The sequence below is a fragment of the Onychomys torridus genome, chromosome 2 (assembly GCF_903995425.1).
Source record: "Onychomys torridus chromosome 2, mOncTor1.1, whole genome shotgun sequence".
Classification (NCBI taxonomy): Eukaryota; Metazoa; Chordata; class Mammalia; order Rodentia; family Cricetidae; genus Onychomys; species Onychomys torridus.
In genome coordinates this window covers 159,415,743-159,443,174 of record NC_050444.1, presented here as the reverse complement: position 1 = coordinate 159,443,174, position 27,432 = coordinate 159,415,743, and the positions used below count along the sequence as shown (strand labels likewise).

General features: G+C 52.6%; 2 protein-coding genes across 12 annotated transcripts; one reads left to right on the top strand and one right to left on the bottom strand.

Annotated features, from left to right (window-relative positions):
• Positions 1 to 12,473: 12,473 nt before the first annotated feature.
• Fbxo44 (F-box protein 44) lies at positions 12,474 to 26,821 on the top strand. Of its 11 annotated transcripts, XM_036177916.1 has the most exons (10): positions 12,474 to 12,727; positions 13,063 to 13,244; positions 13,404 to 13,506; positions 17,783 to 17,860; positions 20,051 to 20,337; positions 21,773 to 21,847; positions 22,086 to 22,212; positions 22,303 to 22,398; positions 22,505 to 22,640; positions 25,885 to 26,821. In XM_036177916.1, the coding sequence occupies exons 4-10, from the start codon at positions 17,793 to 17,795 to the stop codon at positions 26,026 to 26,028; spliced, it is 933 nt and encodes a 310-aa protein (XP_036033809.1). In that variant the 5' UTR covers positions 12,474 to 12,727; positions 13,063 to 13,244; positions 13,404 to 13,506; positions 17,783 to 17,792; the 3' UTR covers positions 26,029 to 26,821. The 11 variants fall into 11 exon arrangements, with proteins under 11 accessions (XP_036033809.1, XP_036033811.1, XP_036033810.1 ...); XM_036177918.1 differs by lacking the exon at positions 13,404 to 13,506; XM_036177917.1 differs by lacking the exons at positions 12,474 to 12,727; positions 13,063 to 13,244; positions 13,404 to 13,506 and adding an exon at positions 13,972 to 14,711.
• Fbxo2 (F-box protein 2) lies at positions 12,487 to 18,646 on the bottom strand. The gene is made up of 6 exons (XM_036177927.1): positions 18,215 to 18,646; positions 14,459 to 14,842; positions 13,966 to 14,095; positions 13,799 to 13,894; positions 13,157 to 13,286; positions 12,487 to 12,941 (listed from the first exon to the last, which is right to left on the bottom strand). The coding sequence occupies exons 1-6, from the start codon at positions 18,234 to 18,236 to the stop codon at positions 12,807 to 12,809; spliced, it is 897 nt and encodes a 298-aa protein (XP_036033820.1). The 5' UTR covers positions 18,237 to 18,646; the 3' UTR covers positions 12,487 to 12,806.
• Positions 26,822 to 27,432: the final 611 nt, after the last annotated feature.

Below are 27,432 nucleotides of genomic sequence, written 5' to 3'. Positions count from 1 at the left end.
CTCTTGACCAGGTTTCCAGATGTAGAAGCAGATGAGGATGTGGTCTGGGGGCCAGTGGGCTTTCTAGTTGCCTGGAAACCTCATGGAGGTATGGGTTTCTGGGGACTAGTGTGTCACACACTAATGTGTGAAGACTAGACAGCTTCATAAACAAAAGAGCCTCGATCTTGGAGAGACTGAAAGCCGCATCTCCAAATTCCCTGCAAAGTCAGCAGGAGGCAGCATGGCTAGCCTCCCTCCTAAGTCTGTCGATCCAAAGCTCCCTCTAACAAGCAGAGAATATGAAGGAAGGGACCTCCTGGAAGAGGGAATCCCCCAGTGGGCGTGATTCTCTCAGGAGGCAGGGCTGTCCTAGGAAGGAACAAGGAGAGCCCAGCAGTTTGGCAAGGCTGCCCTGATGCTGGGTGTCGGGGGTGGGGAGCAGAGGTGTGTGGAGGTGAGGCAGGGACTGTGCCTCTGAGCCCACACCTCAAGCTCCCAGCCCCCACCCAGAGCCTTCTGTACAAGGCTGCCATGGAAGTCAGAGCTCAGCAGGACCAGAGAAGTTATTAATCGCTCCACGATGCTGCAGGCCATGCTCCATTTGCTGTTTCTCTTGGTCTGTTTGGAAACTGTGAAATGAGGCCCAGTCTTCAAGGCGGCCGCAATAACCATCCCCGATTCTGACATTTAAATTACAGATGGCATTTTCAATTAAACAGGCACTCTCAGCAGGTTTAATTTAGCTATCAGTTCTGGTCTGTTCTTTAAGTGCCTAAAGGGGCGGAGAAAGGCCAGTAGTGGATTCTAGGTCTCTTTCTAGAAGCCGGAAATGGGGACACGACAATCCGATGTCCTTGCCCCCATGGGTACTCATGTGGTTTCCTGTGAACAGTCACACTGTGATCCCTTCCCTCTACCTTTGTGCATGTGTACCCAGGAGTTCTGGGGGACCCCAGGCATGAACACAGATCCAACCTCTCAGAAGGACCAGAGCAGCTTCAGGGCCTCAGGGTGTGGAAGCCATGCCTCCCCCATCAGATTAGAGACTCTCAGATGGAAGTATGGCTTTGTACTAATTAGCTGTATGATGGTGTGTATAAAACCCTGCCCACCCCATTGACTCTCAGTTCTCTCCTGTATATGAGAATAAGGAGGAGAGGGTGGTACCCTTGCCACACAAATCTAACTGAGTTCAATTTCTAGAAGCTTTGGGAGAGAGAGAGAGAGAGAGAGAGAGAGAGAGAGAGAGAGAGAAAGAATTGATTCCTGAAGTTGCTCTCTGACTCCCACATGCATACCCAGACATGTGCATGTATGTGCACACACAAAACCATATCCATGATTACAACACATGTATTTCTTTAAAGAATGATGCTCCCAGAGCCTATGCAGAGCCTTACACAGAGGCTGCCATGGAAGCCAGAACTCAACAGGACCAGAAAAGTTGTTAATTGGGAGCAGGTATTAATGTCCAGTGTTGGTGCTGGCTGATGTCAATGCTGAGAATCCACATGCCCTGCTGGTTTCTCCTAAAGTCCTGTGGGACCTCCAAAAGATCTCTGGGTACCCCTAGTCCTGTCTTCTTGGGCCCAGACCCAGCACCCTCTTCCTCTGACTCTCTGGGGTAAACACTCCTAAGATTGGGTAGATGTTGGGCACCGGCCAGTCCAGGGGCTACCCAGTGCTTCCCAACATGTCCACTCTCAGTTCTGACCACTTGACAAGGCAGGACCAACCTTTATATCTATTCCATAGCTAAGGAGACAGACTCAGGGAGATACACAGTCTCCCCAAGACTCCCACGGCCAGGAGCATGTGGAGATGGAGACCTCTGTGCTGGGTCACCTTTCAGAAACCCAGACTTTAATCTCTCTAGCCTGAAAGGTGTTGCTAATGAACAGGCACTGGACCTGAGAAACCCAGAAGTCATGTTGCACCTGGTTCTGCTCATTTACATTTTATCCTCTCTGGGTTCAGAGCCAGCTGATGTCTGTGCTCCCCTTCCCAGACAGGGCTCCCCTTGAAGCCCCCCATATCCACCCAAAGAAACCTTGCAGGAGACAGGAGACCTCAGACACACACATCTCACGCCAGGCCTGGGAGACCCTATGATTATTCTCTCCCCCAATACAGCCTCAGTTTCCCCATCTGTACCTAGGGAGTGAGTGTGAAATGGACAACTCTGACTCCCCTCCCCCTATCCTTCCTTGACTCCTGGGATGCAGTCAAGCACAGGGTTGTTGTCTCCAACACTGGCTAGAGGGGGCTTGTAGAACTGTGCTGTGAAAGGCATGGGCGATGAGGTAGCTTGGCAGGCACAGCGCTTGCTGTGTAAATCTGATGACCTGAGTTCAAGCCCCAGAACCTACATGAAGGTGAGAACTTATTCTACCAAGTTGTTCTCTAACCTCTACACTCATGTCACGGCACATGTGTGCACCCCACACACTTAATAGTAACAACAACAACAACAATAATAATAATAATAAATTTTAAGGGTAGCAGCAATATCCTGATGTGACATTATAGCCAATGCCTAGAGTTTCTGCAATGCACCAGGTCTAGTGACACCTAGCAAGATGCTCTTGGCCACTGGGGGAATTTCCTACCCACTGTGGCCATATCAGGGAGTGGGGTACATGTGGAAGGAGGTACTTGGCCTAGACAGTGCATCTGAGTGAAGAGCCAGTGAGCCCTCTCAACTAGAGGTTTGCAGCCTTCCATGGTGCACCCCTCATCAGTCCCCTACTCCTTCATCCCTGACCAGATCTCCAGCCCCAGAGATCTGGAGCGTGAGACATACACATCCCAGCCCACAGGCCAGCCCTGCAGGCTAGCATATCCCCTGACCATAGTTCCTCAACCCACAGAAACCTGCTGGAATCCGGGGGTGAGGTGGGGGGCTGCAACAAGCTCGTTCCTTTCTCTTCACATCTTTGAGTGATTCACAGCCTCTGTGTCTCCAGTGCTGTGAGGTGATGCCTGCCCCCTCCCTGGGGCCCAACCCCTCTGCCTCTGGCCTGGGGGGGGGGGGGGGAGCAGGCTGGAGAGGGAAACCAAGGGGGTCCAGGCATAGTCCCTCACTCCTGGCCGCAAACACACTGTACTCCCCTCAACAGAAACTGGGAGTGACTGATACCTGTAGAACTCTGGCCAGCCATGGAATGATCCCATCCTGGGCAAGATGGGGAGAGGTGAAGCGCCACCTTGAGATTGTGACCCCCACACCCAAGATCCTCCTCTTCAGCCCTCTTGGCCACAGAGTTCCCAGATCCCAAGTGAGCCTGCCTGAGATGAAGCCTCAGAGAACTGAGAGACAGAGAAAATCTGAGCCCTCAAAACACTGGCACAGGCTCATGATGTGGCTCAGCAGACAAAGGGGCTTGCCACCAAACCTAACAACCTGGGTTCAACCCCCAGGACCCACGTGGTAGTAGGAGAAAATCACTTGCTGCAAATTGTTCTCTGCCCTCCATATGCACGCTGTGAGCACACACACACACACACACACACACACACACACACACACAAATAAATAATAAATAAATAAAAATGACAGCCATTCCTTCCTTATGTGAACTCAAGTGTGATGGCTAACCTTGACTGCCAACCTGACTACATTTGGAACCAACTAGAACCCAAGCTTCAGGGCATTCCTGTGAGGGATTTTCTTAATCAGATTATTTGAAGCAGGAAGACCCACCCTAAATCTAGGCCATGCCTTCCGGTAGCAGCCCACCTTAAAGGACATGGAAGGATTCTTTGCTTTTAGCCTGCTTGCCTTCACTCTCGCTGGGAGGTTCATCTATCCTGCAACTAAGACATTCTTTCACCGGTATTAGAGTCAACTTCTTCAGGGCCTCAGAGCAGACTGATGATCAATAGGTCTCCGGGAACCCTCCAGGACTCCAAGGCCAGAGTGGGACAGCTGAGATACCCAGCCTGGTGGACTGAGCAACTACTGGATTCTCAGCCTTCTCATCATGGGGCAGCCACTGTTGGACCACCCAGTGCACACACAGCCTCTAAGCCGACCTAGTCCATCCCCTTTTGCTGTAGATGACAACCCTATTGGTTCTGTGCCTTTAGAGGACTTTTGACTAATACGCCAAGTTTGCTTCACTTGGCCACTTGGAGTGACAAATGTTTCTGTCATTTGTAGCTGCCAGGGTGGCAATCCAGGATTTTATTTAGCCTCACTGGGAGCAGGGTCAGGCAGCTGAGGCCCAGAGAGATGGCGCTCTGTGCCCCAGGTCACACAGCTATAGATTCAGTGATTCAGAATGCAAAGCCCTAGCTCAGTGCCAACGCGTTCAATCTGGGCTTCCCAGGCAGGGAGAGGGATGAGGAGGCGTTTCTAGCAAGGCCCAGAGGACAGGGACGGAAAGGTACCAGGTTGCCATGGTTACCGGCTCACTGTGTGGCCTCAGACAGACAACCTGGCCTCTCTGAGCCTCCGGCTGGGAACAAAGCATTCCGCCCCAGAAGAGCACCGGGGACCTCTGGAGCAGGAAGGGGGCCTCTACCTCGCTCCCTCCCAGACCCCTGCCGGCAGCAGAAGCACTGCCCCGCCCCCCAACGCTGTCAGAGCCCCTCTCCACCAAAACACACTCCACCTGGTTTTAAACATCTCTCAAAGCTTCGATTCAATTTGGGAGAACTCCGCAGCTCTGCAGTGCAGAATTCATCAGCTGAGGAGGCCGCTTTCGGGGAATAATTCATTTTTCTGGTGTCGGCGAGCAGAGTAATTGGTCCGGGGGCTGGCACTCCCTCCCTCTGGCTCTCCCTCCCCGGGATGGTCTGATTTCAAGCGCAGCCCGATACGGTTAGGTCAAAGACGCAGCAATAAAGGGGAGGGGGCTTCCGCCTCATAGATTGGATTATTCCACTCACTCGGTGGTGACGAGAAAGAGAATTTAATTCCCCTGGAAACGCCAGCCCAGAAAATCATTTTCCTCGCCCGATTCCCTCTTCCTTGTTTTTCGTGTGTGTGTGTGTGTGTGTGTGTGTGTGTGTGTGTGTGTGTGTGTGTGTGGTTGTTTTTTTTTTTTTTTTTTTTTTTTTTTTTTTTTTTTTCCCCCTGAGATATCTGTCTTTAAGATTCTTTCCTTGGGGGTCTCCCGACAAGGCCCTTCTCCTTACACACCACCAACTGCCCTGAGGCCACCTCCTCCCACACTCAATCACCACCTAAGGACTGAAAACCCACAAGGGTCCCTGTCCCGCCCTAGAACACTGGTGAGTCAGGAAGACCCTGTGGCCAGGAAAGGACCAGGGAGCTGATGTTCCCTGACAAGGAAGTTCTTGGCCCCTGCCATTCGGAGGCAGAGGGTCCATGCTCCTTCTCCTCCGGGTAGCCCTCCCTGACTGATCATCCAAACTAAAGAGGCTGTCTCCTCGCTGTCCCCTCACAGCCCACAGTGGCACACCTGTCTGTTTTACAGACTTGTGTTCTGCTCCTCCCTGTGCTCTCCAGCTAAGCACCCTCCAAAGAAGAACTCCTCGGGCTTTTTACAACCCCATTTGACAGAGGAGATGAGCCACAGAGTGGGTAGTATTTCCCCTTTTAAAAAAATCCATCTCCCACATCAGTCTGAGCTTCCAGGGGAGTCTTTGGCTCGTTGCTGTCTCCTGGGAGCATAACAAGGTGTCTGGCACACAGAAGGGTCTTAATAAACGCTTGGGTACTAAATGGTTCACCATGAGCCGGTGTATGCCCCAGGCCAGGCCTGAGTATAGTCTGTGGGGCACCAGAAAACCCCTCGGCCTACACAGGACTCTTGGCTAGACTTCTCTCATCTGTGGGATTGGAATCCATGGAGTCCAGCATCCCTACTGTGTGCTGTGTGACACTTAGCCAGGCTACCCCTCTCCGAACCTCTGTTGTTTGTGACTCCAAATGGGATGATAATAGTTCAGAAGTTCACTGAGAGGATTAACTATGTCCGGGGATGAATGGTGCTCAGCACGCCAGACACACTGCTGTGGCATATCCTGGACTGTTAAATTGCACTTAGGGGATACTTTTGTTGTGTTCAGAAAACATCAATGACTCAGGGATTAAAGTCACTGAAGCTATGCTCTCCCGGTGGGGTAGCAGGCTTCCCACAGAGCTGGAGGAGAAGGTGAGCCACAGGGCTGTGAGGGGAACCACATATCCCACTGACACCATGGCTCTACATCTGAGAGCCAAAGCGAAGAGATGAGGCTGCCACAGCCTCCCACCTGCTGGAAATAGCACTTCATCCATCCCACAGGGCATGTGGACCACAGCCCTCTGGGAAAGAGCACTGCTTTGGGAGGTCCCTTGGAACCCTATGGCTCTGCAGGATACGGGGCCTCTCTGAACCCAGCTTCTGCCTGTACACATCAGGATGATAAAGAGACGTCTCTGGGAGGGCTGCGTGAGTTGACTGCAGCTCAGACCCATGAGTGTGGGCAGCCTGCTCTTCCACCTCTATGGAAGAAGCCTTCTCCTTCTTTCCCCACAGCCCACAGTGTCTGAGGTACCTTAGGCCAGCCTGAGGAACATCAAGGCAGGACCCTGGAGATCCCAGATCACTTCTTTGTAGAGAAGAGGCAAAACCAGGGGAGATCCTGGTGTGTCTGTTTGCAGACCCCTAGTCTTTTTTCTTCTCTGTGCTGTGGGTAGAACCCAAGGCCCTCCACATGCTGGATGAGTGCTCTACCACTGAGATACATCCCCAGCTCTCTTGTCACTTTTGAATGTTGAAACTGAGTTTTCCTAGTTACCCAGGCTGGCCTTGAACTCACTCTGTAGCCCAGGCTAACAATGAACCCACTATGTAGCCCAGGCTGGCCTTGAATTTGTTCACCTTCTGTCTCAGCCTTCCTAGTAGCTAGGATTACAGGCCTATGCTAAATGTGTGCTCTTGACCCTAGACACATGGCTTCCTTGACTCCTGGGAGAGGCAGGGGCAGAGGGAACCAGGGAGGGGAGGAGGCTTGATCCTCACATTCAGTGATTGAAGTGGCCTGAGATGATCATGTGTCTGGGCCTCAGAAAGTAAATAGGGATGTGCATTTGGGAATTGGGGAGGGGTGCTCCACAGAGCTCCACTCTGACTTACAGTATTATCACATGGTTAGTTCCACCCTCTTCACACCTCCTTCCTCATCCAGGCAGTTCTTCCTTATATCGCCCCAGAATCTCTCCTGCTGTGTCAGCACAGACCTAAGCTGAAGAAGCATCCTGGTTGTCTGCAGAGCTGACAGCAGCTCTAACTCAGTGAGATAATCCTACCAGCAATTAATTGGCTTTTGTTGGAGGAGAATGGATGCCATCTCGTCTTAATCTTCTGCATTATTCTCCTTGTTCAGCAGAGTCAGCACAAGATTAGGTTTAATTTAGGGGAAGGGGAAACAGTGGAGTCATTACCCACAGGAGATTAGATCGGATCTGGCTGGGTACCCCGTGTTCACTTCAGGAGAGCTGGCTCAGGGAAGACCCAGGGCTCTCCTGGGTGCCAAAGCAGAGGGGCTCCTAAAGGCCACCCCCAAGCCCTTCTGGATCTGTAAGACTTGGGCCTCCGATGACCCAGACTCAGAAATAGCTCAGCTGGTAGACTGCTTTCCCAATGAAGCCCTGGCTTCGGTCCCACCTAAACCAGGCATGGTGGCACACCGGCAATCCCATGATCCAGAGGGTGGACCCAGGAGAAGCAGACATTGAAAGTCAGCCTTGGGCCAGCCTGGGATACACGAGATCCTGTCTAAAAGAGAGAGGGGAGGGGGGTTTCATGGAGATATCCCCTGGGTTGAGCCTGGGCTTTGGATTCAAAACCCATCTCTGAGGCTTCCAGGCTGAACTCTGCCTTGATGATGCTGCCATCTGGTGGTCATAAGAGAAACTGCCTTTTCCCTCAACAAAATCCGTATTTACAAGGCAAATAAATTAGAAAAGGAAAGAGAATGTGTTTGGGCTCAGCAGGTAAGAGCACGGGCTGCTCTTTCAGAGGACCTGGGTTCGTTCCTCAGCATCCACATAGAGGCTCTCAACCATCTGTAACTGCAATTCCAGGGGATGCAACACACTCTTCAGGCCTTCTTGACATCAGGACATACATGCAGGCAAAACACCCACACACATAGGATAAGTTAATAAAAAAGAGATTTTTCCATTGCAAAGTTTCTAAACAGAAACAATCACTAGGAATCTAAAAGGAAATCCATTTTACTTCCTGTGACTCCCATAATTAAAATGTCTCGGAACCCCTAACACTCGTTCAATCAACCTGGGATACGTCCCATGCCAGAACCTTAAAGTCACCATCCTTGACACATCCATTTCAGTCCCAGATCCTCCTTGGAGCTCCAGTAGGAATCCATGTCTGATTCTATACTGTGGTGACTTAGACCATCCCTGAGGAGTTGGAAAGATCTTCCCCTATCCTCTGACCATGTGAGTAGCCAGCATATCTGTGTACAGCCTCTCCTACCTATGGAGGGTGCGATGGTTAACTATTGGTGAAATTATTAAGGCCACTCCACATAGTTAAAAGGGAGGTTTATTTTGTGAGGTCACTTACAAGTGAAGGAATAGGTAACGGTCTGGGAAAGGGGTAGCACAATCCAGAGGTGTTCTCTGGAGAACTCTGCTCGGTCTACCTCCTGCATCCAGGGTCCAGGAACCAAGAAAGCTCCTCCATCTGAATCTCGGGTCTTCAGGGGTCCTCTCTCAGCTCCACCTTGTAGGCATGACAGTTACTGAAGCCTCAAAGAGGGTAGTATTTCCAGGTCAAAGCTGGGACAGCTACCCACTACAGTTAACACTGTCAACTTGATAGCTCCTAGAAGACAAGTCTCTGGGCTTGTCTGTGAGTGAGTTTCTAGACTGGATTAAATGAGGTGGAAAGACCTGAATGTGGGCAGCCCCATCCCACACCTGGGCGGCCCCATCCCACACATGAACAGCCCCATCCCACACATGAATAGACCCATCCCACGGCCTTGGAGTCCTGATGGGCAAAATCGAGCAGAGCAACTGCAATCAACTCTTTCTGCTTCCTGACTGTGGGTGCCATCTACCAGCCACCTCACACTCCCTGCCTCCTGCCTCCATGTTGGATTGCTCCATGCCTTGGTGGACTGCACCCTCAAACTACTGTGACTCACAATAAACCATTCCTTTCCCTGAGTTGCTCTTGTCAGGCATTTTTGTTATAGCAACGGAGCAATAACTGATACACGGGATGCATGGTGTCTCCCAGAAGGGGCTAGTGAGTGCGTGGAATGAACCTGAGCTCTGAACAGGAGTCCTGAGCAAGCACCTGTCGTCACTGAGGACACTGCTGGTGACATCAGCACCATCATCACTGTTACCATCCTCTTATCTAGTACCCTCTGAAAAATGGGATTTCATGGGCAAGACTATAAACCGCTCATGTCTACTCCTCCATTCCCGGCAACTTCCTCTCCCTACAGGAAGCTCACCTCACTACTCTTCCTGGGGTATTCACATCACATAGCACAGGGTGCACGGTGAGTCCTCAGGAGATTGTCCGGATCACCACTACATCTCTAAACTCATGCCAAACTGTGTGCCCACAGCTCCAGGCATGCTGGTTGTTTTTCTAATATATAAGTAAGTTCATTCCCAACCCCAGGGCCTTTGCGTTCGCTGCTTCTGTGATGTTCTTTTCCCAGACCTCTGTATGGCTGGGTCCTCTTCATCATCTTCAAAGGTCTCTTCACAGAGATCCCTCCTGGTCATCTTGCCCAGGTGACACTACCACCCTCAATCTACTTTTGTTGACAGTGCTGTAGAGATCAGATGCCTGATTAGTTGAGAAGAATTCTACTTCTATGAAGGAGGAGTGGGCTGTGTGACCTCAGGAAAGTTCCTGATTTCTCTGTGCTTCAGTTTTCTCGCTCACAAAAAATAGAAAATAGATCTGGTGTTCTCCTCCAGGACACACATGCACGTGGCATACACACCAAAGACATACACTCATACACATAAAGAAAATAAAAATTATCTTTAAATTTTATCTTTTTGTTAGTGTTTTGATTTGGGTTCTTGTGTAGAAGGGTGTTTTTGTTTTGTTTGTTTGTTTTGAGACAGGGTCTCACTGTGTAGCCCTGGCTGGTCTGGAACTTACTCTGTAGACCAGGCTGGCCTCAAACTCACAGAGATCCACCTGCCTCTGCCTCCAGAGTGTTGGGATTAAAGGTATATACCACCATGCCCAGATAAAAAGAAATTAACTGCCCACCCATAACTCAGTATGTGGCACATGCAGAGCTCTTACAGGGTGCCTGGTGTGGAGAGAGTGCCGCTTCGTGTTGGCAGCTGCCTCCATTTGGTTGTCTGTGGTCAGGCTTCTCTCTCTCCAGAGCTTTAATCCAGCAGAGGCTGCCTGTTTGATCTCTGCCTGAGACCTAGTAGGAGCTCCATAAATACCAAGTTGTTAAAAGGGAGCTAGGAGACTCAGAGGCTCCGCTGCCCAGAGAGAGCCCTTGGGTGCCACCTGCTGGCTGACACATGGGATTTTCCTTGAGGTACCCTGATCTCAGCTCCCACCCCACCACCTCAGGCTCCCTCCCCTCTGCCCTTGAGAATGAGGGTTAAGAATGAACTTGGATCACAGTTCCCCAATGGAGACTGTATTTCTATGTTGATTCTGGGTGCCACCTGCCACCTTATTCTGTTTCATATTAGAGGGGGATGTCTCTGCTCATCTCTGAGTGGATGTGTGCTCCATGACCTCCCCCAGCAGCACCCACCCCCTGACCTCCACATCCCAGTCAGGCAGCTGGTCTCTCTGAACTACTGAATTGAACTGACACTCCACACTGAGCTCCCTTCACCTACTCCTCAGTTCCCTTCTGTGAATTTCTGCCCCTTGAGAAGCCATTTTGGTCTAAAGGCAGAAAATCCAAACTCAATGCTTTAGGCTCCCTCCTCTGAGCCAGGTAAGCTACACACACACACATCCCAGTCTTTTGCCCTAAAGCTCCACCTTACCTATTATCCGTTTCAGCCCAGGAGCTCATGAGTTCATGCTTCTTTCCATTATGCTGGGCCCAAGGCCACCAACTGCTTCCTTATGATTAGCAACGAAGGTGGGTGTAGACTCTGCCTTCCCCTACAGACTTGGGGTTCCCTTAGAAAGGACCTGAGTGAGTGGGGGAACTGGAGAGATGGCTCTGGCTGTCTTTCCAGAGGACCCACGTTCAGATTCCAGCACCCACATCAGGCAGATCAAAAACACCTGTAATTCCAACGCCAGTCAATTTGACACCTACTTATATGGGCACTGGAACACATGTGGCAGACACACACATGTAAACCAGGAAGTCCTGGGGTCAACGTGTGTCTCCGTTGTCTGGCTGGCAAAGCACCATGGCAGAGACTTTGCAATAATTTGGCAGGAGGTCCCAAGACATGCCAGGGTTCACTCACTGCATGTGGCCAGTCTGCTGATTCTTTGAGGGGCAGAATGTGTTCACTTCAAGCCCCACAGGGCTGTAGGTGACAGCCGTGGAGTTTCGGAGGAAGGACTAAGTGTCAGAGTCAAGACACCAAGGCAGGCATGCCCCATCTCAGGGGGCTGTCCCACCTCACCAGCGGATGGCACCAAACCTCAGAATGAAAGCAGAGCTGGGGCTCACAATGACTGTATTGGGACAATGGTGACAACTTTCATCACCCCAGTCAGTCCCGGAAGGGGGCTGAGATGCCAGAAAGCAAGTAGCCTAAACACACAGCCTAACACACCCTCCCCATTGGCTGCCTCCTAGGATGATGCCAGGAGCCAGCTTCTAGACCAACCCTGTCCTGTCCAGGAAGGTTAGTGTGAAGCAGGATGAATGAAGAGAGCAGCCAAGCTTCTTCCTCCCACTGCCCTCTACTACACACACACACACACACACACACACACACACACACACACACACATAGATACAGACACACACAGAGATACACTCACACACACAGATACACACACACACACACACAGATACACTCACACACACATAGATACAGACACACACACATAGATACAGACACACACAGAGATACACTCACACACACACACAGATACACACACACACACACACACACACACACACACACAGTCACAGCCTTCATCTCTGGGCCCAAGAAAATGTCTATCCAGACCTCATGGGGCCACCTCAAAACTGCTACAGAGAGGGGTGGGGACAACACAGCAAGACACAGCCTAACTGCTGAGCCAAGAGGGGTCTGGAGGGCAGGCACCCCACACTCCCTTACCAAGCCCTGTTGTGGATTCCTGGCAGCTTGGATATCCTCAGGCGCCAGGCTCAGCCAGCCCCTCCTTAGTCTCACAATCCTAGCCTTTGTCCAGCAGGCCTGCCCAGGCCCAGCTGGCCCCATACCAACCCAAGAGCCCCTGGAAACCGGAGCAGCTGGACTGTCACCAAGTACTTTTCCAGGCCATGCCAGGGGCCCTTGGGAGACAAAGCGATGGAGGGGGAGATGTCCACTCATCTGCACTTTCATTATTTCTTTCTTTGGACAAATATTTATTGAGTGCCCACTTTGAGGCAGGCACAATGCTAGGTGTTTGGGATCCAGCAGCAGCCCCATAACCCCCTCGGATCGTACATTCTAGAAGCGACTTCCCGTGAAGATGCAAATGGAAGCCATCTCACAATAAAGCAACAAATCCTTCTGTCCCCATGGGGACCAGGCTGGAGGAAGGGGCAGGAGAGAGGCAGGTGCAAGGCATGGACGAGGCAGGTGAGGATGCTACCAACTAAATTAAGGCCTTTCTACCCCAGGGTTCTGCCCCTTGAGGGCGGCTGGGGAGGGGGGTCGCTCAGGGTTCCACCCACACACTACTGTTGGTCACCCGGGCCCCGAACCAGCCCTTCCAGTAGACCGAGTCCTGCCCTCCGTGCTCGAAGCGGACGAAGCGGACTCCTGGCCCGTAGTCGGTGAAGGTGTGGGAGATCTGGGGATGAAAGGGTATTGCGTCAGCCTCAGAGGTCTGAAGCTGTCCCTGTCACCCAACGCAGGCGCAGCGCCCCGACCCCAGCTCTGATTGCAGGCTGAACTAGCGCTGTCTCTACCAGCCAGGGACCACCCGATCTGCGCCGGAGATCCGTGGGCGGAGCTTCCACCCTGAAGGTCCCGGCCTCGGCCCCGCCCCCGGCTCTGCAGGATCACCTCCATCCAGCTGCCATCCTCCGGCACTGCCACCTGCCCGGTGTTGAACTCCGCCAGCACCTCTTCGTGCTCCGACAACAGCCTCACGGTGAGCTCGTACAGGCTACCAGCATCCGTGCGTCCCGAGTACCTGTAGGGGAATGCGAGGCGCAGGCCTCACCTGCTGAGCCTCACTCTGCCAGAGATCTCTTCTGCCCAGCCCAGCATCCATGCCTAGCCAGGGTCCCCCAGTGTTCCCATTTCACAGATAAGGAAGCTGCGGCCACAGAGAAGAGGGAACTGGACCCCAGAGCCAAACGTAGGGACTAAAGGTGCCAGACCCAACCTTGGAACCAAAGCCATCCTAGGGGGTACGTATTGTCGGGACTGCCACACGCACAGAAATGGGAGTATACATAGATATGTGTATACATGTTGGGAGTAAGCAGGCCTTAACTTATTGGTGGTATCCTTGCCTTGCCTTAAGCCAGGGCAAGTGCACACACATTTGCTAACATTTTAAACTCAAGACAGGAAATAGATTTCTATCCGTTGCCAGCCCTCGCAGACCTGTGGCCACAACACTGAAAGTGTGGCACACGGCTAGGCCCACCACCATTTCCCCTCTAGCCCCGACCCGACCCCTCCTCCACAGCTGCTCACCAGTCCTTCACCACGATGGCGGGCTGGGTGGTGTCCAGCAGCTCCTCCCAATAGCCCTCAGCCTGCAGATCAACCACCTGTGCTTTGCGACACCACCTGAGGGAACAGGCGTCAGGATCCGGTGGCCCCCGCTCCCCCCCCCCCCCCCCCTTGCCTCTTCTTCTTACTCGAAGGAGGTGGTGAAGTACTTCTTAACGCTGTCATCTTGGGTAAATTCCACCCCACTGTCTCCGGGCAGTTCCTCCACCCTCCAGCCGTCCCCTCCATGTTCCACGTCACACCAGCCCTCCAAGTCCTCTGCAGGGACACGGACAGGCCCACCCTGGTCACACAGCCCCTGCTTGAGGCTGTGGCAAGGCTGGCTCTTGCCTCGGCCGTGGGAGGCAGAATGGACGTGAGTACTTTCTCAAGGTCTCGATGGGCAGAGAATAAATGATGGGTCTGTAGGCACTCTGCCCCTCGGACCCAGTGCCCACCGGGCCTGTCCCACCCCCATTTCACCGAGAGTGGATACTCTGGGAAGAGACTCCCCAGGGAACAGACGGCTGTTCTGGGCTGGACACTGCACCAAGCATTTCATCTCATTTAACCTTGAAGCGGGCTGGCACCAAGGGCCATTTTCTAGAAGGGACAATGGGCACTCCGATATGTGGCCCTCACCTTCCCCGCATGGGTTACGCAGCAGGTTGCGCCTCCTCTTGCTTAGAAAGTAGAACTGTTGCCAGTGGTCCCGCTCGTCATCGGCGCAGCCCTCAGGCACCAGCCCCTCCTGCTGACACTTAAGCAGCCACAGTGGGGCGCCGTCCACCAGCTCCTTCCAGCGCAGGCACACCAGGCGGCAGGCCTGCACCAGCTCCGAGGCTGGCAACTCGGCCAGCACTCGCAGCAGCAAAGGTTCTGGCAACTGGGCCAGGTACTCGGCCGCCTCGGCCTCTTCCTCCTCCTCCTCCTCCTCCCGGGGCTGCTCCTCCTCTGCACTCGCCTCGGCGCCCGCCTCCTCTGGCTGCTCCTCTGGGCTCGTCTCCTCGGGGTGGCTCACACTCTCTGAGGGCCAGGGAGTAAGGGAAAGCTGAGACTTCCAAACTGACCCCTCCACGTCCCACTCTGAGGCAACCACAGCCGGGGCCAGAAGTTCTTAGCCCGGACTTGCTGGCATTGCCTATAATCCCAGCACTTGAGAGGCAGAGGACAAATGTATCTCTGCGAAGGCCAGCCTGCCCTACGTAAAGAGTTACAGTAAGACTACACAGTGGACCCCTGTCTGTCTGTCTGCCTCCTCCCCGCCTCTCTCTTACACACACACACACACACACACACACACACACACACACACACACACACGAGGCAGGGGAGAGCGAGCCCTAAACTGTGCCCAAGGAGGAAGCCCAAGGAGGTAGAGCCACAGATACTCCCCCTAAACCAGAAGAATTCCTTCAGCTGCCACTTCTCCCACAGGGGTAGTAGACACCCACAAGGATCTGGGGTTACTAATGTCCTTGTACTTATGGGTCAGATCTCCTAAGCACCCTCCTAGACCTCCTAGATCCTGCCTCCTCCAGGGAGCCTTCCTGGACATACCTTTAGCTCACCTCTCACAGCTCAAGCTCAAAAGCATTTAAAGGCTTCCTAGCTTTTGTTCCTGGCCTGGTTGTTTAATAAACCCCTTTGTGTACAATGGACTGACTGCAAGAACCAGGCCTGGGAGACTTCCTAGTGCCTAGCCCCCAGCATTGAGTCAAGAGCTACTGTATTTTACCACCACTTAGCAAGAGTGAGATACTACTAGGAACACTTGAATTACTTCCTGAACCCCCAAACCACCTCTTCCAGGTTGGCCCTACATCTATTTTATGGAGAGACAGAGATAAGGTCCAGGGTCACCCAACTTATAAGTACTTGGAGCTTGTATTTGAATATTTGAATTCATTTGGTCTAACACAGGAGCCAGCTTTGACAGCTGTGGTGTTACCAAAAGAATGTGTTGAGCTAGGGGGTGGTGGCGCACACCTTTAATCCCAGCACACTTGAAGCAGAGACAAGTGGATCTCTGTGAGTTCAAAGCCAGCTTGGTCTACAGAGTGAGTTCCAGAACAGCCGGAACTACCCAGAGAAACCCTGTCTCAAAAAACCAAAGCAACAACAAGAACGAAAGAATTTGTTGAATTAGTACTCTGGCCTTGTTTGAGGTTTTGTTGTTTTGTGGGATTTTTTGTTGTTGTTTTTCCTTGTTTTTTGGAGACAGGGTTTCTCTGTATAGTCCTAGCTGTCCTGGAACTCGCTCTATAGACCAGACTGGCCTTGAACTCACAAAGATCTGCCTGCCTCTGCCTCCCGAGTGCTGGGATTAAAGGTGTGCACCTCCACCGCCCGGCCTAGGTCTTGGTTTGATACTGTGAATGAAAATGATGAGGTTGGAAAATGTTAAGTGACTTAGTGTAGGTCCCTCTGGCAGTATTGGGGTAGGTGACCCAAGGACTCAGGGTGGGGACAATAGGCTAGAGATCCAGCTGTCCCTACCCAGCCAATGTTGTATAGGGGTAGAGTAGGAAACCAACAGAGAAAGAGGTACTGGGTGATTGTGTAAGAGTCTCCCCCCACCCTTTTCCATCCCTCACCCTCAGCCTCCTCATCTGTGAAATGGGTCATCATTGTGCCAGACCATCAGATCATACTGATATTCATCCCCTCCCCACAGAGGAGCAAGGGTAGAGACAGCCACTCTTGCTATGTCAGTGGGAACTTTGACCCATGGTAGGGGCAAGACACCAGAAAGGAAGCAGTGTCTCTCAGGCAGAGTTCTTGAGGTCAGTTCACTGCACAGGATGGTGTGGGCAGCTGGGTATCACTTGGATCTCCGCCCGCCCCATCTGGGCCATGGAAGCCTTGAGTAAGCAGACACTGAGTGCCTGGTATCTCTCAAGAAGAGAGGGCCAGTGGGGAGGGGACCCAGCCAACCTGGGTAATGGAGTCGCTTCTTTCAGAGTTCCTGAAGACTGGACCCTGAAAATCCAAGGCAGTCAGGGAGTAGGCCCATGTCAAGGGAGGGTACAGATGGCCTATTCCCCAACCCTCCTCTAATGGGATACAGCCAGCAATCCCCACACTGACAGCACTGGAAAGCTGAATCAGGATTTCCCCTCTTTCTTTAGAGCACACAGAGTTCTCCATCAGCCATGGTGATTCTTACACACACACACACACACACACACACACACACACACACCACTTTCCCTGCATTTCTAGCATCTTTTTGGTCACATTTTCATATGTAGGGGTTACTTCTCCGTAGGCAACAAGAAAATTGTGTCTCAGAGAATCCTAGCACACCTCCCAGGTCCTGCCACAGGACAGCATCAAACAGAGAGGAAAATGCCTGTCCATTCTGCTCTCTGGAGAGTTGGGCCCAATGTCCTCACTTCTCCACCACCACCCCAGCCCTACCCTGGCCCCAGTGGATACCTGATGCTCCCCGGAAAGATGCACCTCACCCAGTCCTCTCTCCTGGCCCCCAAGCCTGGCATTGAGGCCCCAGATCCGATTACAGCCCCCCCCAGCCTGCTCCCTCCAACACAAGTTGCCACATTGTTGCTGTAGGAAAGTTATCTAGCTCTGGACGCTGACCCCACGCTGACTCACTCACCTGGATTGGGCCCTGGGGGAAAACAGGAGCCTATTCTGGGGCCCTGTAGATGATATTGATGGGGAATTGGGAGTTGGAAGGGGGGTCAGGGATGGAAGGAAGCCTGGCCACCTTAGAGGGCATCTGTTCCCTTGCATCCCCTAAAGTGGTTTGTGAGGAAGGGGTGGGGGGTCATGGCAAGCAGGTTTGCACCCCAGCCTGACTCAGCAAGCAACCCCCTACAGGCATGGGGAGCTGGAGGGGGAAGGGGCGAGGTCTTTGGTGCCAGGGAAGATGACTGGACAAAAGATCCTTGAGGACCCAGAGTATCTGTCAAAAGCGGCCCAACTCTTCCTCACCACTAGCCTGGCCCCCATGGAGCAGCCCACTACTGCGACACAAGGTGGCCCCTCCACAGGAATCTACGATGGATGCAAAGTGAGGTTGGTAAGCCCCTGCAAAGTGAGGTTGGTAAGCCCCGGGACCCGGCGGGGGCTCCGGAGGCTCATGAGAAAGGGAGGGCAGGCAGAGCTAGCAAATGGAAGAAGTTGATGAAAGCAAAAGCTTCTAAAAACCCGGCTCTCAAACCCCAGGAAGTCTGGTGCCTGGGATGCTAGAGTCCTCCGATGCCATTTTGGAGACCCAGGCGTCCTCCTCCCTCTACATCAAGACCCAGGCAGAAAACTGCTCCCTAGACTGTCTATGGGGTTTTGCTGTCGCGAAAGTTTGAGCCCCGTCTGGGGCGTTCGTTCTCCCTGTCTCCCTGGTCTGGCGCGAGCGGGGCCGGCAGCGGCTACCTGGATCACCATCTCCATCCATCGCTGCAGCGCGGTCGACAGAGAGGAGCCGGGGCGCTGCGGGTGGCGAGTTCTGGAGCTGCCCGCGTCAACCCGGTCCGTGCTGCCGCGCCTCTTAAAGGCCCCGCGCGCCCCGCCCCGCCTCTGACCCCGCGCTGGGGGCCCGGAGCCCCGCGCCCCGGGAGCCCAAGGTGCGGCTTCCAGGAGGAGCCGGATACTGGGGAGGGGCAGAGGTAGCCACGGGATGAGTGGGCTCCCGGTGCGCCTGGAGGGTGAGTGCGGGAGGACACCAGGGGTCTGGCAGCTGGGAAGTAGAGGGTGCAGGAGCCAGGCCAAGTGGATTTGGGGGTATCAGAGACTTCCCGCCCCCCAGGTAATTTTCCTACGCTGCGGAGGGGGCACGTTCCCTGGGTGCGCGGGTGAGGCGGGGCCTGGAGGCATTGTGGGCGGGGCCTTAAGGGCAGTGGGCGGGGCCGCATCCGGGGCCAACACTGCCAGAAGGCGCAGTGCCAAGACCCGTAGAGCAGCAGAACCAAACGCGGGTGACAGGAGAAATGGGTGGGGCGGGGGCGTGGTCTGCCAGACAGTAGGCACCCGCCCCACCCTGGGCCACCACTGGCACCGATGGCTCAGCCCCAAGAAGCGGGGGTTTGGCGCAGCGCAGCCTACCGCGGGTGACAAGGAGAACGGGGAGGGAGGGACCAATGTTGTGAGGCGGGGTTGGGGCGGGGTCTGGTGAGCAGTGGGCGGGGCCGTGTTCTGGGTGCCGTTCCATGGCCAGGGCACAACCAAGCGAAGGTGACGAAGGAGAGGGGCTCACTGAGCGCCCCGGCAAGGACAGGATTGGCGAGTAGTGGGCAGGTCTGTATCCTTCACGGCTTGGCGGAATTGCACAGCTCTCCGGATCTCAGGTGACCTCGGGAGGGGAAGCACGCAGCGTGGGGACGAAGACGGGGTGGGCAGGGACCTAGCGGGGGAAGGTGGGTGCCTTTCAGAGACCCTGAGGGCCTAACGCCTTTGAGGCCCAGGTCTCGGGGCCTACCCCACTGCACTGTGAGGCCTCGAGGACCTAAGCTGGGGAGGCAATCGATGCTCAGAAGTCTGAATCTAGTCTTGAGCCGGTAGCGCGTTTTTAGGGTCATGCATAAGAAATGTGAGACTGCAGGGGCCCTGGGCGGGGGCGGGCAGCCTCTGGCTGAAGCCCAACCACCGGGGTGCGGGAGGGAGATAGGAAGGCTCCTATCCACCCGCACACCTTCCCCCAGTCTCAGGTAAGCGGGTCATATTCTCTGAGATCTTGAGAACATCACTGAGCCTTTTGTACTCAGTGACGGGTTCTGAGACAGTGATAACCCCCGCTCATCATCTCTCCCCCTTTCCCCGTTGGGGGATGGGAGAGGATGAAGAGTGGCTGGCTGGAGTGCTCACAAGGCCTTCCATTGTTACCCTCCTCTTAAAAGACTGCCGGCCTATTGAAAATGGCTGACTCTACCTTCAGTAAAGGCCAGGGCTGCTTCACCCTCCTCTCCTGTTTGTGTGACCTTGGGAAGCGCCTTGGGCCACCTTAGAGGTTGTCCTTAAGGGCCAGAGGTTGGAGAAAATCTGAGCTCACCATTTACTAAGAAATCCCTAGCCGGTGCACCTTGCTGCCGGTGACCCTGGAGGGAAGTACCATTTCTGCCCTGTTTGCTTGCTGAAGAGAAAAACGGAAGGTCAGAGCATGGTGACTTTGGAGACAGTGGCAGCTGAGTTAGGAATCTCTCTATCCCTGGGTGCTGGAAATGCCAGGTGCCAGGGAGAAGGCTGGGGGTATAGTGTAGCTCTCCAACCCCACAGGAACAGGTCAGGAACCACTGCCATGGCTGTAGGCAACATCAACGAGTTGCCAGAGAACATTCTACTGGAGCTATTCACTCACATACCAGCCCGCCAGTTGCTACTGCGCTGCCGACCTGTCTGCAGCCTCTGGCGAGACCTCATTGACCTGGTGACCCTCTGGAAGCGCAAGTGTCTTCGAGAGGGCTTCATCACCGAAGACTGGGACCAGCCTGTGGCTGACTGGAAGATCTTCTACTTCCTTCGAAGCCTCCGAAGGAACCTCCTTCACAACCCATGTGCTGAAGGTGCGTGCAAACATTGTCTGCCTCAACACAACACATGCTCTGTAAGGTAACCAGTGGACATGTCCTGAATGCGGAGTGTGAGCCCCTTGACTGCATTATGGCCTTTATTCCTCTCACAATAATGCTTAGAAGTAGGTACTATTGATGTAGCCTCTTTTCAAATGGGTAGACTGAGGCCAAGGGTACTGTTTATTGTAGGTCATTTCTCGGATGGGTATGATGGCACACATTTGTAATCCCAGCACTTGGAAAGTGGACACAGGAAGATAGAGAGTTCAAAGTCATCAGTTCGAAGCCAGTCTGGGCTACATGAAACTCTGTCTCAAAACAAACCAGTTATTTCTCAGTTGGCAATGATGCTAACAATGTAATCCCAGCACTGGGGAGACAAGCAGAAGGATCATGAGTTTGAGGGGAGCCTCCTAAAACCTTCCCTAGGAAAAGAAATGTTGCCAATTGGAACAGATAGTGCCAAAGACACTAGTTGAAGCCACAATCTACTGTCCTCACTTACAGGCCTATGGGGACTGTCCCAGGAGTCTTGTCTATGGATGAATGAGGGGGTGAAGACTCCTTTGCATTGAGGTTCAAGAGCAGGTCAGACAAAAGGCTTCTAGTCATCTGGAGCCCTCGGGCCCAGGATGTGCTGTAGCCTGAGGGTGAGTTGCAGCAGGAGGGAATTTGTTTTCTGTTGCGCAGTCAGACATGGGGTGCAGGGAATGGTAATGGAGTAAGTCCAGCTACTCAGATCCTCCATCTGCCTTCTACGTCCCTTGACTCCCCATAGCCATGCTCTTGACCAATGCTGGGCAGACTACAGCCAAACCTACTTACTATGTTATGAATAATTGTATGGTCTGTTTCATTTTGTTTGGGGAGGTGGCTGTCCTGGAACTCACTCTGTAGACCAACCTGACCTTGAACTCATAGAGATCCACCTGTCTCTGCCTCCCAAGTGCTGAGATTACAGGCATGCACCACCATGCCCAGCTGGGTTTTATGTTTTTAACAGATTATTAAAAATAGAAACAGAAAACTGTGTGATAGAGACAGTGTTGTGGCCCAAAATCCTAAGCTATTCTGGCACTCCAAGAGCCTTTTCTTTTGACATTTATTTATGTGTGTGTTAGGTGTGTGGGGTGGGGAGAGCTGTGTGTGCTACTGTGCATGTGAATGTCAGAGGACCACTTGTAAGAGTCAGTTTTCCCTGTCTGCCATGTGGGATCCTGAGATACCCATGTCAAGTCATCATGCTTGGTGACAAGCGCTTTTACCTGAGGCATTTTGCTGGCCTTGTTTTTGCTTTTTTGAGATACGGTCTTGCTATCTTGCTATGTAACCCTGTCTGGCCTGGTCCTCACAGCACTCCTCTGTCTCGGCCTGCTGGGATGGCAGGTATGTTCCACCACAGATTAGCCTCTATGTTTGATTCTAGCTAACAGGAGGACCAAGGCTCAGAGAAGGAACGAAACATGTCCATGGTCACACAGCCCATTGCTGCTGGAGTTGAGTAAGATTTGGGTCTGTCTGCCAGAGCACTGTCCATCAAAGTCGGTTCTGATCATCCCGGATTCTCTGTGGAAGCCCCTTAGCCACACCCAGTGCACACAGGAAGCACCTAACGTACTACCTACAGTGACAAAGCATAGGGCTGGAAGGCAGCTTGGTGGTCCCATCTCAGAGGAAGGGGTACACAGAGAAGGTGCCCTGAGGGGCCTCCTGCATGGTGAACTCTGTTCTCCCCACAGAGGGATTTGAGTTCTGGAGCCTGGATGTGAACGGAGGTGATGAATGGAAGGTGGAAGATCTCTCCAAAGACCAGCGGAAGGAATTCCCCAATGACCAGGTCAAGAAATACTTCGTGACTTCCTATTAGTAAGATCCAGGGCCTGAGGGTGGGGGGAGCCCAAGTCCTAACATCAGGCTCCAGTGCTGAACTCCAGCCCCTCCCCCTCCCTGACCCAGCACCTGCCTCAAGTCCCAGGTGGTGGACCTCAAGGCTGAAGGGTATTGGGAGGAGCTGATGGACACCACCCGACCGGACATCGAGGTCAAAGACTGGTGAGTGACGGGGCGAGGGTCTGGGGGGGGCCTGCCGCCCAGGCGCCCCACCCCTGCCCTGCCCCCCATCTCCCAGGTCCTCACGAACCCTTCCTTCTACCTGCAGGTTCGCAGCCAGGCCAGACTGCGGGTCCAAGTACCAGCTGTGCGTTCAGCTCCTGTCGTCGGCCCACGCACCACTAGGAACCTTCCAGCCAGACCCTGTAACGATTCAGCAGAAGAGCGACGCCAAGTGGAGGGAGGTATGTGGAAAGGGACTCCACAGGGACCTTCAAACCGGAACTCTGCCGTCTCTCACCTGGGTTTCTCCTGCTCTAAGCCTCAGCCTCACTTGCTGCGGTAGAAAACTAAGAGTAAGCTTCCAGCTAGACATCGGGCCTGGGAGACCAAGAGAGCCACAGCTCAAAAAAAATTTCAGAAACAATGACTCAGTGGTAGACTGCCTAGCATACACAAGGCCCTGTGTCCCATCCCCAGTACTAAAAAGTAAATAAATAACGGGGTCTGAAGACATGCCCTCAGTAGTTTTCATCACTTTTGTTCTAGCAGAGGACCCAGGTTCAAATCCCAGCACCCACACGGTGGCTCACAGCCATCTGTAACTCCTGTTCCAGGGGATGCAATTCCCTCTTCTGGCCTCTGCAGGTACCAGGCACATAAATAGTTCATATCTGTACATGCTGGCAAACATTCATAAGATAAAATAAAATATAAAATATATATAATAAGAATAAATAAAGGCTGTGCCACCAGACATGCTCAGTGTTGAGAAACTGAGGCAGAAGTGGGTAAAGCCTGGCCTGGCAACTTAGGGAAACCTTGTCTCAAAATTAGAAACAGTGAAAAAAGAGGACCAGGGTAACACTCACTGGTGGAGTGCCTGCCTAGCATGTGCTGGCTCAACCCCACCAAGTATGGTGGCTCATGCTGGTAATCCCAACCCTTGAGAAGAGGGTGCAGGAGGATTAGGAGGCCATATATAGCGACACCTAGAACCACATGTGCTACCTAAAAGAGGAAAAGAAGGAGAAATACCCAGAAGGCCTGACTGCTACTGATACCAATATCTATCATCCTTTTGCCTGTGTGTATGTGGACCACATGCATGCAGTACCCAAGGAGGCCAGAAGAGGGTATCAGATCCCATGGAACTAGACTTACAGAAGGTTGGGAGTTGGCTATGTTGTGGGTGCTGGGAATTGAACCCTGATCCTCTGCAAGAGTAGCCAGTGCTCTTAACCACTGAGCCATCTCTCCAGAGTTCCCCCCACCCCACCACCTTAAATTTTATTTTACAGTGGGAATGTGACCCCACAGTAAATCTAGGAGCATCTGGCTCACCAGCATTCTACTTAGAATATTTTTTCTAATGGGCAATGGGTTTGTCAAATATATCTTCAATTTAGCTGGATTTTAGCATATGGTGGGTCTGTCTAGACCTGCCCTCCCATCAGTAGAGAAGCAGCTGTTATCTACACCATGGTCACATGTGCTGCTGTCTTTCTTTTCTTTATTTGGTGGGATTAGGTACAGAGCCTAAGACCACACACATGTTAGGCAAATATTCTACCACTGAAGCCAGATACAAATCTTAGTGTGGTGACTGAAGCCACTAGTACTTAAGAGTCTGAGGCGGGGCATCAATGTGCATTCCAAGCTAGTTTGTGTTTTCTGTTGTTTTCAGACAGGATGTCCAGGTCGTCCTGGCTGTTATGGAACTCAATATGTATGTCTGGCCGACCTAGAACTCACAGAATTCCTCCTGCCTCTTCCTTGTGAGTGCTAGGATTAAAGATGTGTGCTGCCATTCCTGGGCAGCTTGAGTTTTGTGGTGCATCCCAGGCCTGCCTAGACCATAGAGACATGGTGTTAAAAATAAATAAATAAACAAGAAACAAATAAAACATCTGGGCAGGGTGGGCTGTGGCAAGGCAGAGGCAGGCAGATCTCCGTGAGTTCAAGGTCACCCCTGTCTACATAGCAAGTTCTAGGCCAGCCAGGGATACACATTAAATAAACAAATAAATATACTAGCACCAACAAGCCCCAGGCAGAGACCTTCAAGATAAATGTTTCATGAGGAAAAGGGACTTGCTGTCAAACCTGAGGACTTCACTTCAGTCCTGGGACCCACATAGTGGAAAGAGAGCACCAACTCCAACATCTTCAGACTGCCACACATGCACTGTAGCATACGTGAGCATGCACATACATACATGCACAGTAAATAAATTTCATTTTAAAAGTTGTGTAAGCCAGACAGGAGGGCTGGAGGGATGACTCAGAGGTTAAGAGTGTTTGGATCGCTGGCAGTGGTGGAGCACGCCTTTAGTCCCAGCACTTGGAAGGCAGAGGCCAGCCTGGTTCCAGGGCAGCCAGGTTGGTTACAGAGAAACCGTGTCTCAAAAACAAAACAAAACAAAACAAAAACTAAAAAAAATGAGTGCTTGCTGTTCATACAGTTTGGTGACCAGCACCATGTCATGTGACCACCTGTAACTCCAGCCCCTTTTCTAGCCTCTGTGGACACTACACTCACATGCACAAACACACATACACACATACCCAAACATCTGTCACGAGGATTGGCATCTCAGCTGGGCTGCTGTGTGGGAAAAAGCAGCTTCAGACAACAAAAGAGCCCTGTTCCAGTAAAACTTTATTAACAAAATTACCAGTGAGCCCAGCCCTTATGTACACAAGTCCTCAGCCAACAACCCAGGAAGAGTAAACCCAGCCCTTTCTGAGGAACGTGGTTCTTTATCTAGTTTTGTTTTTATTTGTGTTTTGATTTATCTGATACAGGGTCTCATGTAGCCCAAGCTGGTCTCCAACTTACTACATTGCAGAATACGTACGGCCTTGAGTTCAGGCTTCTCCTGCCTTTATGCCCCAAGTGCTAAGATTACAAGTGTTTGCCACTGCCTGATTTATGCTGAGGATTGAACACTGGTCTTTGTGCATTCTACTTTACAGGGCGAGTACTTTACTGAACTCTTTGGTTGTTTTCTGACAGGCCTCTTAGGCAGTACATAGCCAGAGATGACCTTGAACTTCTGATTGTCTTGCCTTCTCTTCCTGAGTGCTGGAATTAGAGGCATGCGCCAACATGGTGCTGGGAATGGACCCCGGGCTTCAAGCATGCTGCACAAGCACTTTCAATGAATCTACATCCCCTGCTCTGTTATTTTTGTTCCCTTTAAAAGATTTATCTTTATGTTATGTGTATATGTATTTTGCCTGCGTGCCTTGGAAGCCAGAAGAGGGCGACAGATCTCCTGGAACTGGAGTTATAGATGGTTGTGAGCTGTCATGTAGGTGCTGGGAATTGTCCTGGTCCTCTGCAAGAGCAGCCAATGCTCTTAAACAGAGCAGCCTCTCCCCCCCCCCCCCCCCCGCCTGGGCTTTTTTTTTTTTTTTTTTTTTTTTTTGAGACAGGTCTTACATAGCAGTCCCTGACTCCCCCCTTCTTCTGTCTGCCCCCAGGTTTCACACACATTCTCCAACTACCCTCCCGGCGTCCGTTACATCTGGTTTCAGCACGGAGGCGTGGACACTCACTACTGGGCCGGCTGGTACGGCCCGAGAGTCACCAACAGCAGCATCGTCATCGGGCCCCCGCTGCCCTGATGCCCCCTGAACCCCTATCCTCAGAGCCCTAATTGGTAAACAGCTGTCAGAAAGGGCCAGGCTTGGGAAGTGGGGGAGGGGGTGGAAGCAGGCACTCTCAGATCTGTTTGTCTTGCCCCTAGCTGCCTCCTCAGTGCAGAGCTTCTACTGTCTGGGCCACACTCTTCTCTCCAAGGGCGGCACTCCAGCAAGGTCACCCCTTTAAGGGGTGCAGTGCCTGAGGTTAGGTGGATACAAACATTATCAGGTAGAGATCCCCAAGCTCGAATGCTTGCCCAGATCTGTCTCTGTCCTTTGTTCTCCTTCAGGGCCCTTAGAGCAGGGATGAGTGAGACATCTGACAGGTTTGGGGACTGCCTTTGATGATGCAGACCCTGAGGGGCAGATCTGGGCTAGAAGGCGGCTCTGCTGGCCAGACCTTAGCCTGGTTGTCAGTTGCGGCTTCTGTCTTGGCTGTCTTCCTTGCTTTGGCTTGGAAGTCAAGCCTGGTACCAGATAGGCAGGTAGGATCAGACTGTCCTTGTCGTCAGCAAAGCCCAGAAAGCCAGGTGGGTACTGATGGGTGCAGGGCTCCCCAGAGGACCCATGGAATCCCACTCAGGATGGGGGCAGGATGGACCTTGATTCTGAGAGCTGAAATGGGAAAACCAAGTAGAGGGACCTGGGCAAGTTCTCTATGGCTTGGAGATGTCCAAGCCCCAACTGTTGGAGCGTCCATTCCCACACTGTCCCCTGACCCCAGCACCACTCCAACCCTCCTACTGCACAGCCAAATAAAATATTTCCCAGCCTCCTTGTGCCCTGTGGCTTTGGAGGGAAGAGTGGGTTCATGGACAATCCTGCCCGTCACTAAAGAAGCAGGAGTGTGGGCCATGGCAGCCCTTAGCTCAAGGGCCAGAGCTCTAGGTGCCACAGGCCTATTGCCTTCCAGGGTACATCTCTGTGCAGCTCAAGCAGGCTGTGCCAGGCTCCACTTCCTGTTGTCACTGTGCCCAATGCCTTACTGATTTAGACTGAGCCCAGCACACAGTAGATGTTCACTACTTGTCAAAGTTAAGTCTTTCACTCAACAATAAAATAGATGGGGCTGAGCTGGAATGGACCAGAGTTCACCAGCCTCCTCCCTTGACCAGAATTAGTGACCTCTCCTTGGGCTGGACTCATCTTTCACAACCCCGGATGATTGCCTCAAATAGGCAATCATTGATAAATGTTTATGTTAATTAATTTTGACTAGGACCAGAAAAGGGTTTTCTCCTTGAGAATCACTCAAGACCCAGAAAGAAACTGGACACCAGGTGGTGGGTGCAGGCCTTCAAGCCCACCTCAGGAGTAAGGCTGGCAGATCTCTGTGAGTTCAGCCTGATCTACAGAGTGAGTTTCTGGACAGCCAGGGCCAAGTAG